The 14,397-nt window shown below is 35.7% G+C and overlaps 1 protein-coding gene across 1 annotated transcript in view; it reads left to right on the top strand.

Annotated features, from left to right (window-relative positions):
* Positions 1-2,369: 2,369 nt before the first annotated feature.
* SULF2 (sulfatase 2) overlaps positions 2,370-14,397 on the top strand; it is a gene marked incomplete at its 3' end in the record, with an annotated part of 52,990 nt that continues 40,962 nt past the window's right edge. Inside the window, exons 1-2 of the mRNA XM_079543552.1 lie at positions 2,370-2,562; positions 8,322-8,561. Coding sequence (XP_079399678.1) covers positions 2,388-2,562; positions 8,322-8,561 — 415 coding nt within the window. The 5' untranslated portion in view covers positions 2,370-2,387. The remainder of the gene's footprint in view (positions 2,563-8,321; positions 8,562-14,397) is intronic.

Raw genomic sequence — 14,397 nt, 5'->3', positions numbered from 1 at the left:
CTCTGAGCTGGGGACAACTTCTATTTTTAAATACAATGGAATGAGTGAGGGGCAATAAACTTTGAGGAAAAGACAGACTGAGGGGAAAGAGGCCATAAGGTTATTTCCATGCATTTGTTCAAAAGAAGTGAGAAGAACACAAAGAAGGTGATCATATGCACAGCACTCTTCAGTGAGTGTAGTTAAGATACAGCAAAAAGGGACGGCCTTCCAAATGCTGCAAGAAATGACAGCAAATGCTGTTATTCAGGGAAGTGACTGGCTAATGTAGAACAGAAGAAAAAGAAAACATTAAATTTTAGATTGTTAGAAAGATAGAAATAATGAAAGCATCTGTATTACTCTTTTTTGTTTGCTTGTTTTTTGGTATAGAGTAATACATGTGGAACAATCTTTGAAGATCAGAAGCCATTTCTCCACCTCTTCCCCCTAGAAAGCCAGTGTTGAGGAATATATATATATATGTATGTCTGCTAAAATTATGAATTTTTTTTCCGTCCTGTTTTGAAACAGATCCAGGTTTGCTTCTCAGGCTGCTTTTGACTTCTCTGGACAGTAGCAACACACTGAATCGGACATGATTCTTCCCAGCTCTACTGCTGCAGATGGAATTCTGGCTACAAGGAATGAAAATTGATGGGACTTATCGGTGCTCATTCTGCTATAGCCTGGCAAGTCTCTGATCAGCAGCAAAGGTACTAAAACTGTATCTGGAATTTAGGAAGCTGGACTTTTCTCTTTCCCTACCCACTGAAATAAGTGGTAAGATATGTAAAAGTAATCTTTATTTTTTATGAAGAAAGTTGATCTCACCTGCTAGTGAAACTCAATAGAGAGACTACAAAAAAAAAAAAAAAACCTATTAGCATACATTTTTGGAAAGCAGCCTTAGTAAATATTGCATCATACTGTAGTACATATCTGTTGACTTATATGAAAATTAAATACCTATTTCTTAAATAAGCATAGAATTTGAGTATAATTTTTCAGACCAGTGGTTTTGCTATTTTGTGAGAACTTTCTTAATAAAAATTTATCTCAACAGACACTGAGAGAGATGAAGTAATAATGTAGCTATGAAATAATCTGCTTGGGGAAAAATTGTTCTCCCAAGTGGCTATAGGAACAGAATAGCTGATGTATTTATTCGGGTGAAATATACTTGGCTAGGTTCTTTCTACTCAGGCATTTCTGGTCTTTACAAAAAGCAGAGAGCCTCCCTTGTGTCATTATTAATTGATTTTATTATTTTTTTTTCACTGCATTGCAAGAGATCATTGGCAACAGTCCAGGAAGTAGTGAGCAGCAAGTAGGGAACCCATCAGAAACTGACTCATTGATCACTAAGTCTGATGAAATAATTGGTACTTGATATTTCTCTACAGTTTCATATATTTTGACTTCTGAAAGCAGGAGAAAATGCCTTTATAGCAGAAGAAGACAGAGTGTAACTGTGATTTCAAAAATGCTTCAGCACGCTCATTTATTTTTAGGAATCTCCTTGGAGGAATGGCCAGTATCTTTTCTGGCTCACTGGAAGGAGCAGTATCAGTTTTGCTCTGTTTTACAAACAAGGTGAACTGGGGAACTGTATTTATGGTGAAGTAAAGTCTAAGGCAGTGCAAAACATTTCAGTGGATTCACAGTCATTTGCAGTAGTAGTCTTCAGTACTCAATAATACTTGAAAATCTTGGAAACCAACAGAAGTGTCAAAAGGAAATCACACCATTGACAAAGCTAGAGGCTTCAGACAGTATCCTACAACAGTACCAGGGTCTGAACAGTTCTGTACTCTAATGAAATCTGGAAGTCAAAGCAGCGAAATAGAAATCTTCTAAGTTGATGATCCTTTGTGAGTTTATAAATGTGTGGTAAACTCAGTAAGTTTTAATACTGCTTAAAAATATACATAGATGTGTTTTCAACATTTGCATTTTTGATGCAATAAGCAAAAATGTCATCTCAGTAAATCCCAGTACCTTAAATAGGAGATTACTTTTTATGTATCAAAGCAAGAGTAAGAGTTTGATGCACTACTGAGCCCTTGAAATTGCTGCTGAATTTGAGCATAGAGTGAAAACTTAATTGCATGTGTAAGTAACAGCTTATGAACTGTGACTTTTTCAAGTTTCTGCTTCCAGTTGTTACTAAAAAAAGTACTTCATTGTTACTTTTTTTTTTTTTTTTTGGTATATCTAGAATTATCTAACTCTTGCTTCTCACTTCTTTGGAGATAACTTTGTTGTTGTTCCTTTGAGCTGGGGGTGGTGAGGGAAAAGTATAAATAAATACATGTTTCTCTGTCTTTTATAGGATACCTGCAAACAAAAACGAAGTGGAAGCCATTAACATACGTTGTTCAGAGAGAACACTAAATCAACACAATATGGCACAGCATAGTGTTGTCCTTGGATTATTCATGATGATGGTTTTATCACTGTTGGATGGAAGTTCAGCTTTCCTGTTAAATCAGCGTCTGAAAGGAAGATTTCAAAGAGACCGTAGAAACATCCGCCCAAACATCATCCTTGTTCTTACTGATGATCAGGATGTGGAACTTGGTAAGAAACCAACATAACATAAAGAGAATTTTAGGTAATGAGTGCTGCTTTTCCTTGAAGCTAGATGCTTGTTTTCAAAAAAATTATAAAATATTGTCTGTGTGTAAGATACGGTAGAAGGAACAAGATAGCAAAAGTTGAAACTTGAAACTTAGCTTTATGTAGGTTTCCAGTTGCATGCAGTTGAAGGTAATCTCTACTTAGAATGTCAAACTTCCTGTTTCTGTGGAAATATGAGATTCCTGTCTGTCTGTCTTCATCTACATGTCTAAACTGTGCTTCTGGCAAATGCAAGTATAGCCTGGGAAGCTACATGCCTAAGCAGTAGGTTTCAATTCATAACTGATTATTGCAGCATGTAATTACCCAAATTTTTTGTGTAATTACAGGCATTCGTTACGTATACAATTTTAATTTTAATTACTTAAATCTTACCTAACATATTCATACTATTCTCAGTATTGTCCGTTTAGATGTGTAGTTAATTACTGACCAAAATTGCTTAGTGTGAAAAGGTTCTGGAGTGCTATTTATGCTATTTTCTATGTAGCTATTTAATGCTATGTTAATTGTTGAAGAAAGGAGATTAAACATGCTTTGCCTAATGATTTGGAACAATGAATTAACTGTCAGAATTTGGGTTTTCTTGTATTACCTGAGCTAGCTTATATGTACAAAACGTTGTCTGCACTTAGGAGAAGTGATTAACACAATCCAGTTTACATTTGTAATTTCACATTAAAGATACACTTTTATGTGGTTATGAAGCCCAAATCATCTGGAAGATGAGAGCTGCTATATGTGTGGTCTGGTGGGGTTTTTTTGAGAAGCTGCTGTGCCAGCTTTCTAGTATCAAGCCTCAAAGAAGAAATGGAACACAAATAGTAAAGTTAATTAACTTGTATTACTTCTAAACTTCTGTAGTTGAGAGGTTAATCACATCAACATGGCAATGTTCTGATAGATGCTTCCTTTTTATCAGTATTACTGCATGTCTGTAATATTGTGGTTGGTTCTGGTGGTTGCTTTTTGTTTTGTTTTGCTTTTTTGATGTTGTCACTTTTTTAAGTGGTTATTTGGATCATAAAAAGCAGTTTTAATAATGCATACCTAAAAGAACCTACGTATTTTATCTTGCAGGCTCAGAAGGTGGTCCTAAAAAATTTATCATCTTCTATTTTATGCTAGCCTGCTTGTTTCTGATGCAATTGTCTAAGTCCTTTGGGCAGTATATTTCTCTTCTCTGATTACCTGATGCTTTCCAATTTCAAGCATAATGGGCACGTGTCCACACAAATCAGCATCTAACTAAGGAAAATCCATCCAGTGAAGCTGAGATTAGGTATTTGTCATTTGTGACTAGTGGCTTTGTGAGACCCAGTATTTCTTTGAATTAATTTCTGTTTTGGTCTGTTGTCTACTGAGCTATCCAAATTAATCAAAATTGGTATTTGTGAGGATTGTGGTTAATGCATTTAAGAAACACTTAAGAAACAAGATGTGAACTACAAATAAAAAAAAATAAGGGAAACTTGTGAGCTGTGACAGCATAGCAGAGAAGGTTGTGCATAACAAAGATTTCAATTACTTGGAGTATTCTCCAACTGGTGGATGTTGTAGCTTTCATTTTTCTATTGTGGTTACATTTGAGTCAGAAAGGAGCACAGTGCATCTCAAGTGCTCCTAACAGCCTCTTTAAATTAAATAAATTTAAGGTAGTTTTAACATTAGCAGGCAGGGTTTGCCAGGAGATGTTGCCTTTTCAAGAAAGGAGTTCAACTTTTTTTAATTACTGCTGCTGCTAATCAAGAGTTTATTTAAGAAGCTAAAACCCAGTCTTCTATTGAAAAAAGCATGAGACTGGTGAAGCACTGATGAAAAGAGTGTAGAATCTCCACATCGAAGGACAAGTGTAAATTGTAATGGGTACAGATGCAAGAAGGTGAATGAGCACCAAGATCCACTGAAACATACATGCTCAGTTGACTATCATTTTAATCAAGAGAGTTGTACTGAAAAGGTGAATAGAAAGAAGAGGAATATACTGATGAGGAGAAATAATTAATTGGAACCAAGTTCTTTTTCCCCCATTAAGAGCCGTGTAAGTCCATGTTATTCCCCTGTCTCTCTACTGTAATCAGGTTGCCCACTGTGTTGTTGTGGTTTAATAAACCAACTTATTATCTCATAGCTAGAAGAGGATCTAATTATTTAGAAAATATTTCAGCCACATTACAGAAATCTGAGCCAGAGGTGATACATATGTTCCTACTCGTTCCAATGTGTGAAAAAAATAAAAGAAGTATCATGGAGATAATGTTTCTTAGTTATCATACGTGGAGATAAGTGTCTTAGAGCTGTGTTAAAATTAAAGATAAAAAAAAAGGAAGTGAAGATGTGTGTGAAAAGGATGTCTAATGAGAATCGAATGGAAGGCTTTAGAGAAGTGTACGTTCTGGGATTGTGAACTTATTTGCATATAGATGCTGCTTTTCAAATTGCCCTGCAGAATTTACTGAGTCACTTGAGACTTGAAAGCTCTTAAACAAGTGAAATTTGCTAAAACTCATGTAAATTATGACCTCTGACAGCAAAACATAGTTAATGAGAAAGTCAATGTTATTTCATGAACAACTGCTAAACTGATAAAGGATTTTTTTTTAGCTAGCCCTTATTGCAGCCTTATTGAGTAGTTAATGAAAGATACTTGTATTTGTATATGTTGTTATATGCCAGTGCAGGGTTATAATAACTCCCTTTCCAATATAACATTCATTTGAAGAACACAATAGGATTAAGCACTTTGCTATATTGGATATTTTTTCTTTGTAGCATTTGTAAATGTAATTGGGTCTCCTGTATTATAGTGTTGTTTTTTCCTAGCATACTAAAAAGTGAAGTTAAATTCATATGTAGTGGTATGAATAGGTACCTAGATACCTTTTAGTTCACGTGAGCTTAACCTCAGTGCCAAGATTCCATTAAAATGCATACATTTTTAGTGTGCATTCTCCATTAATAGTAGTCAAAATATTAGCCTAATCCTTAAAGTGAGCTGTGAAGGGACACTAAATGTAAGGTTTTGGACACTACACGAAATTCAAGTGTAATTTCAACCTAGATTTTTCTTTGATTTAAGTGAGAAGCTTGAATGCATCCAATTGATTTAATTGGCTATTTTTACAGTCTTGTAGATCTTTTGTTTTTGAAAGATAGCATAGAAATTCCACATTTAACTACCAAATCATTTTTATGTATAATCAGTGCTTTTTGACAGGTCACAGACATTTTCTGTATAATATATTGACACTTTAAAGCATGATTTCTCTTGGTACATCAGCTAATGAAACCCCAAAAGATTTTCCAGCTCAAAAGGTGATTTGATGAGGTTCCAGCTGCTGATTAGCATGTAACTAATCTGCTATGGAAAGATCAACTTATACTTTTTTTCTGCAATTCTGTGTTTGTACTGGAGGCAAGCTGAAGAAAAAAAGCTTTGGTTGGCTGATTTCAGGCTGTTTAAAATATTTAAAGCTGGCCTATATAACACTGCAGAGAAGAGTATGCTGGAGTTTTACCTTCGACTGATCTGTCACTCTGTATTAGTTGTCAAGCTAGGGAAGCAGATTAGATCATAAGTTTTTGTATTAGAGTCTGTTGATATATAGGACTTTGTAATTACAGCAGTTTTATTAAAGACAGTTAGTGTCCCCAAGGGGAGTCATAATGTGCTGTTATTTATGCACAGATGTCTCTGTCATTTAAAGGAGTTGTTAAATTGTATTTTAATATTGGAATGGCAATACTTGTTCTTGGGCTAGTTCATAAGATGGCACAGAGGAAACATCCACAGTTTTCAGAGACACATGATGTATAACTGACTGTTAACTGTGTTAATGCCTTCGAAGAACTGGAGACTTCTCCCAAAATGCATACTTTCTTTTCCCACAGTTATAGAAAGAAAAAAACAATAAAACAAAAAACCACTTATTTTGTTTAGAACTTTTATTTCAAATGTGGAGTTCAACAAGCTCTGAAGGGAGAGTCAATAACTCACCTTGGTTCTTGTGCCAAAGCGATGTGACAAGGATGTACTCTGATCTAAAAAATGCACAGATTTCTTTCTTTCTTTATTATATTAATTCCAACAAAATGATCTCAAGAAAACTAATGCCATGGCAATTTTAAGATGAAATGACATACATTAGCAGTTAACCTCCATTCATGGTTGCATAGTCAGATTTCATATATGGCTTATATATGGCATATACGGCAACCATTTCCCCTTTAGGTTTTTACTCCTAGTTATATCAATGTTCTCTGTGTCAAATTGACTTACTGTTGCAATTTCATAATGAAATCCCTTCTTAAAGAGCTTAGAAGAAACCTAAACCCATTATTGACATATAGTTTGTGCCAGATGGTTGCAGGATACATTGATTAAAGCTGAACTATGAATCCAACTCAACCTTGGGTAAGTTAGCACCAACTCTACTGCAACATAAACCCATACCTTCATCTCTGTGCTCTCTCTTGGCTTTCTTTGCTTGTAATTAGAAGGGAGTTTTGGTGGTGGAAAGGTTTACTCTCTTTTGCAAAGTTGTGCTGATGACAGGTATGAGTTCCTTGGGAAGTTGGAATTCTTCTTCAATCAAGCACTCTGATGTTTTAACCTGACATCAAACCTGATTATCAAACAGATAATGAAATCTAAAAGTCCTTTTTTTCCGATCTTTGATGATTTTATGCGTAAGAAGAACCTCTGATATGGATCCAAGCTTATCTAGGTTTATAGTTCTGGTAGAACTAATCTAAAGCCTTGTCTTAAACAGATAACAGAACAGCCTTTTGCCAACAGTGTGTCTTTTAGTAAAGGCAAAAAGGCTTTGACTCTCGTTACCCCAAATCATCCAAGTCCCTACCAGTTAAACTTGCTTGTTTGTTTTTGGTTGTGTGTCTCAGCTACTCATCTAAAATCTGATTCTGCAAAACTAAGCCTTAGAGAATCTGTAGAATTTTAGCTAACACCTTTATCAAAATGGATCAAGTGGGTAGACAGAACTATGTGAGCTGATTATGGAAATTCTGAAGAGGGCTTTGTTCCATTGCTACCTCTTCTGGAAATCAATTCCTGCTAATATTTAATTTGAGAGAAGAGTGCGTTTTATGCAGTAGAAAACTCTAGTAGACCGGCTTGAACAGTGGGTTTGGAGCCATCCCTTCCAGTGTGAACAGTTCTGTGATTACAACCCTCAGCTAGAAGTGTTCTTCTGCAGAAACAGAAAGTTGGCACAAAAGGTAGTGCATCAGGTATCTTCAGAAACCAAGGATTAAATAATACAAACTATGGTCAGACTTGCTGCACAAAGTTATTTTCACCCTCAGGTTGTATTATCTCAGTCTAATTCACGTTGAGTCTTGCCTTCAGCTACTGGAACAGTACTAGTGGCTCCAGAAAGGCTGTGCAAGCACTCTAGGTTACAGTTGGAAATCTTGAGCTTAGAGAGAAATTAAAAAATGTTTATGATCTATGTCAACAGGTTTGAGTTCAATCTTAAGTTAGGACTTGAGTATTTCACCCTTCTCAAAACCATGGGAGAACTTCCTAAGTGGGGGGGAAGTGGACTGTCTTAGAATTTGGGTTCCCTCTGAAATCACAGAGCTGTTACTACATGTGGTTGATTCTGATGGAAACCATGAGCTCTTATCTCATGTGACTGAAACAAGAAAATATTTCTGAGATAATTTTCTTTTTTCAGGTTCTATGCAAGTGATGAATAAAACAAGACGGATCATGGAGCATGGAGGTGCTCATTTCATCAATGCCTTTGTGACAACACCAATGTGCTGCCCATCTCGCTCCTCCATTCTTACAGGGAAATACGTCCACAACCACAACACCTACACTAACAACGAGAACTGTTCTTCTCCATCCTGGCAGGCTCAGCATGAAATACGTACTTTTGCTGTGTACCTCAACAACACAGGATATAGGACAGGTAAGATCAAGACTGACTCTACTTGAAAGTTCCCTTAGCCTTCTTAGTACAGAAGCTAACATATGTTTTAGTTTATTTTCATAATGGACTGCAACAGTGCAAAGTGCCATAGCTTCTATTGCGCATGTAGGTTGTAGTTTTAGCTTCCTTGTTCTTTTACTTGAAAAACTGTAAACCAAAAAAAAAAGTGGAGGAGAAAAAAAACAACACAGAAAGAAGCCACTGCCATCAACCTTTACAAAGGAGTAAATATGCATGGTATAGGAACAGAATGTCTTGTTGCAGGACTAAACCCTAGGCACAGCAAATGTAAAATATGCCCTGCTAAATACAAGAGAAATGCCATGGAAATAATTTAATGATTTGAATTTTGCATGGAACAGATATATTAATCAAACTAAGAATGCAAGAGAAGGGTATTTCCCTTATGTGCTTTGAGGCAGAGCACTCAGCTGGATTGTTTTCTCTAGGCAGTCCATTCTCAGAGCAGTGTTCAAGGTAAAATATCTGAGGAACAATCAGCAAAATCACGTGTACACTTGAGAAACAAATATGCTTCCTGTACACAGTGCTCCTTAGGAAGAAAGATCCTGTAGAAAGGATTTCAGAAAATATGGAGCGCTTGTTTCACACTTGTTTCCTTCCTGCATTCTCTGTACATGAGCTTTAGGTTCTTGCCAATTATAGGGTTTCTGTTGCATTTCCTGCTAAATAAATGCTTTCTGTCATGTCAGAAAATAGCCATGTTACTTGTAGTATATCTGTGCTAGTAGTACAGTTATTACTGGTAGTGCACATTCATGCTTTGAATTTATAATGCGTGAGGCTTGATCTTGATGGTGCTTCCAGAATATAAAATTTAAATATTAATTGAAACAAGATTGTTTTTTTGTTGTTTTTAACCATTCACGTGTGTTGTGCATGCCACTACTGTAAAGAGTTGGTGTTAAAACAAATAGGTAATTTCCCTGTTTTGTTTTTTAAAATAAAGACTTGAATTAATGTGGAAAGAAATAAATTAGGGGAAGTGCACATACTTAGTTAATTGGTTGCTGTTTCCCTCCATTTATCATTCCTGGCACTAATTCTGGTGATTGTATGAATACCACACCAAGCGTTATTCTTCACAGATCGTTTGTTTTGTGTTGCTGATATTTGTTCCTTGTAATAATTTTTTTATATGTAGCAGCTCTATTTTGAGCACCTGCAATGTCTACCAACTTCTACAGCTGTTGCAGATATCCTCGTGTTTAGGTGTTATATTTTTATATTGATGTTTACATTTAGATTCAAGATTTATGTTGAATCTCCATTATCTTTTCTTTCTTTTTCTATGAAGTTAAATGCATTGGAATATGAGTAGTAGTTTTGCAGTTACAAAGCGATCTTAAGGTGTAAATGAGGTCTCCATTCATGTAGCTCAACATGATATATTATTACAAAAATTTGAATGAATACTACCATTCCTGAAGGCTGGTGTTAATTTCTGGTCTCTGAATAAAAACTTGTGGTAACCAATATGAGGGATCAGTCAGCATCAAGGAAGTGTTTATTTTCACCTGTTATTTCCAAAGATCTCAGCAGATATACCTGTTTGAGAAACAGCAGGAAACTGTACTTTTGAAATACAGTTTGCACAATTTTGAAAGTAATGTGCTAAGGAGAATATCTCTGGATGTTATGATCCACTTCTGTGACAGTGATATGGGATGTCCTTGAACATGACTGCAGTAAGGGAAGATCAGGAAAACACGAGTTAATTTATAGATTTATTGAAATATTTAGAAGTGCATGGTGTTGCTGGCATAACCTGCAGATACACACTTTAGCTTCCTACTGCTTCTATTTATTTGTTTATTTTCTTGAAGAGGGAAAAGCAGTCACGGTGAATATGATTTTTGCAGGTTTGTGTTTAATATGTAAGCTCACAGCTCTGAAATGAGAGAGCTGTCATTTTGGTGGAGAGGTTGTTTTTCTGTTAATTCATAGGCCAAACCTCCCTGTGTTTCCCTTTTATGTTTTCCTTTTTATTTAAACTTGAAAGGAAAAACTGTACTCTCCTGCTGCTTTTAAGCTTCTCTTAGTGTTGTGTTGTTTTGATTATTTTTTTCCCCTTTTCTGTCACTCATTTCCCATCTCCTTGCTCTTCTCTCTGTAATGCTGATCTCACTGTGTTTTATTCTGTTGCAAAAGACAATTCTGGTCATCCTGCATTGTAGTGTTTTTCCTGTGGCATTTGTGGTTTGGATTCTTATAGACTTTTGATGCTGTGGGCACCTTTGGGAAATGTGCTGATGGTTTCAGGCAGGAGGGATCAGTGTGGTGCATGGTTGTCCTCCACAAGTTTCAAATAAGATGTGTGAGAGGAGGTTGAAAAGGTGGGACTTTCCTTTAAGTGTTTCTTAGCTTCAGCCTTGGTTGCCACCTTTGTGTTATTCAACTTTAATACTTTAGAAAGTTTTACTAACCAATGACTTAGCAGCATAGAGGTGAAGGTAAGATGCTGAGCTCAAGGGAATTTCTGTGTCCACATGTAAGTCAGAATTTTGGCCCTCGTGTAAGATACGCTGTTGCTGTATGTGAATCAATTAAATGTTGTGACAGTGCAATGACTGGCTTGTCCTCCTGTGTTGGAAGCCTTTAAGTAGATGTTAAAGGTGTGTTTTTCTGTGCGTTACCCTGTCTCCCAGTGTAAAAATTACCAGTGTCACAAACAGCAACTAAAAGGTCATGTTCTTATTATATAGCCAGTACATGCAGACACCAGATCTCTAATCTCAATAAACAGTCACTCTAGAACATTGTCCCGTTACATATTGTGGGGAATTGGGCAAGAAAGGCATTTTGTTGAAACAAGCCGAGTCAATTAGTAAATTAATCTTTAGAAAAGGCCCTGTAAGCAACATCTGAATTATCAGAAACTCAAACTAGTGGTCACTGGTACTTTAACTTAGAGCAACAGATGATTGTAATGGAAAAGAAAGAGATCCTGTGACAAATGTTTCTGAATGTCAGAGTATTTCTCTGCCAGAAGTTCCTGTGTAAACATTCACAGCAAAGAAAACATCCTGTTTTTGTCAATATACACATCTTTGTACGAGGCATCTTTCAAAATGCACAATACTTTGTTGCTTGCTTGATTCTAACAAGAAATAGCCTTATCAGAATACACGTTTAAATTTCCCCTTAAACGTTAATTAATATAAAAGCTTCTCTTTTCCGTCCGTCTGTCTGTCTGAATGATTAGGTCTTAAAGCTGTTGACTGATTCCAGAATACTTTGTCAGTCTTATCTGCAGTCAGGAAATTAAAATACATGTTTTTCTTATTAAATTCAGTAAAATTAGGGATGATGGGCCAAATTCAGCCTTGCTTTTGCTTCACTGATTCATGCAATTGCTTCAGTGATTTTTCTGCAAGAATTCTATTCATCTGTGTTAGGGCTTAGTGTGGCACATTATGCAGCAAATATAGTATATATCTTGACTAACTTACCATCTTCATTCCTGTCGAGCAGCAGTACCCTGTAGTACAGCTAATTCTATTAAGTTGAATTAACCTATTAAAAAAGGAAAACACTACTTGTTGTGTGGTAATATGTCAGTATCTCACTCTGATGGAAGGTTGTACTTGAATTATGCGAAGAATAAATATATGTCATCCTGCAGCATTTATATATTCTGAACTTAGAGAGAAGTCATTGTTGGAGGTCCATCCCTGCCATTATAATAAATTTCTTGGGAATAAAAGTAATAATCATTCTTAGTGCTTTCACGGGGATTTACAGTAATTAACTAATGAATTCATTAAAATTCAGTGACAGTCTTCCATTTCCTCCTTCCTATATTAGGTGAAGATGACACAGTGGTTGACTGCATTCAAGTAATTATTTTTCCACTTCACTGTCTAAGCCTTTGGCATTTTTAACTGATTTTAACGTTAAATTGTAAGATAGAGGAGAAAGGCCGTTGGTAAATGCTAAATGGTGAAAAGGAGGAACGAATGTGAAAAATATGCAACCAGATTTTAATATCTTGATGCACATCCAGAAAAAAATACTCTTGTTTATCAGTTGGCTGCTGCAGAATTCACTCTACATAATAGTTGGATTACAGAAATGCTTAAAAACTTAACTGAAGTTGATCTTTGTGTATAATTTTTTGGTAGGGAACAGTTGGTAAACTAAGGAGTCAAATTGTAGACAGAATAATGGAGTATTTTCTGCAAGGCTCAATACATGTAAAGAGAAATATTAAGAACAGTTATGTGCATATAAAGAAAACAGACTGAGAATGATGTCCTGTATGCAGGGCAACTACTGAAGATCTGAAGGTCACCTTTTATTATGATAATTAAGTGGCTTAGGAGTCAGACTTGATTTTTAGATGTGATTTGCACAATTAGGAACTGCATTGTTAAGTTATTCACCTCCAAGACATGTGGGTGATGTTTGAAAACTGGGTATCAAGTTTCTGAATTATTTTACTCAAAAGTAAATTTGTTTCCTGAGATCTTTTTCTCTCTGTATAGAAAAATTACCTTACCTAGGGCTGTCAAATTGTATCTGTTACTTGGCTTGAGATCATTAGGATTTGAAAATGACATGAAAGAAAGCTTCAGCCTACTGGATATATCATGGTAGCAGTTATTGTAAAAGTAAATCAAGAACCTGTGCTGGAAAGGATGTAAGAAGTGCTGATGTTTAGCCTGAATACATGTCCGTGTTTCTACTTCTGGCAGACTTGGTCCATGGCAGTGAATAATTGAGATGGAATATCCTGCAAATATTTTGGAGAATGACCTTTTCACACAAAACATATTTCTGAATTTTCTGCTTTATGTATGTTAAAGACTTTTTTTTTCCTAGCACTGACTTCACATCTATTCTTCAGTCGGTTTTGAATCAGGGACGCATGTGTCTTTTCCCTGTGTTTCTATGAATTGAGCTCTGTGCCTCACTAATTTCACTTTAAACTTATTATAATGTACGATAACTTGGTGTGAATGCACTAAGTTGAGTTATGTTCCAATGATTATGCAGAGATTGTAGAAATGAAACTCATCTATATAGCTGCTGTTTTATCGCCTGTCTTCTGCATGTAGCTTTATGTTATTTAATGCACATTTTAACCATCCCAGAGAGAGGAATATGTGCATTTCAGTGAGTAACTCACTGAGTGAAATCCACAAAATAGCCTGCAATCAAATAAAACCTTCCAGGAGTCTGAGATGAATGCATCCACAAGTACAGAAATAAGCCAGTGCCTGTGGCTCACTTCTTTCCAGTCATATTTTATTTCCCTCTTGCCCTCTTTCTTATTTATTCCTCTAATCTATCTGTTTTCAACATAAAATGGTGTAGATTGTGAGAAGCTCCTCTTTTTTTTTTTCCCTACTGCATGTATTTTGCTGATAGGATGCCAATTTGAAGTGTATTGGCTTTGTTGTATTGATTCATCATTTCAAGCAAGAAGCAGCGATCACCATGTTATAGCATTCAAAATAGCAAAAAAACTAAAGGAGATGTTTTCACATTTGAGAAAAAAAGTTAAATCTTTGTTAATTTTGATCGTTAAAATGACTGCACTTTTAAGAAAAATCTGTTGGCTTTATCCTCTTCTGCAGTATCTTTTTGTGTTCTTTTGCTTTTGTAAAAGCCAGTTATTGTGTTTTCATTAAATTTAAAATAAACTGCTTCCAGGTTCTAGAAGTAGAATTCCAATTTCTTTGAGTTGAAACATCTTCCTATCTTTCTGTATGCTTTAATAGCATGAGTACTGCCCTGAGACCTGTGCCTCATTGTCCAAGTTATGAATAATAGCACTTCCCATCCTTGT

Source organism: Tetrao urogallus (assembly GCF_951394365.1).
Source record: "Tetrao urogallus genome assembly, chromosome: 16".
NCBI classification, from domain to species: Eukaryota; Metazoa; Chordata; class Aves; order Galliformes; family Phasianidae; genus Tetrao; species Tetrao urogallus.
The sequence above is the reverse complement of the archived record's forward strand: the minus strand, read 5'-3'. Positions and strand labels throughout refer to the sequence as shown.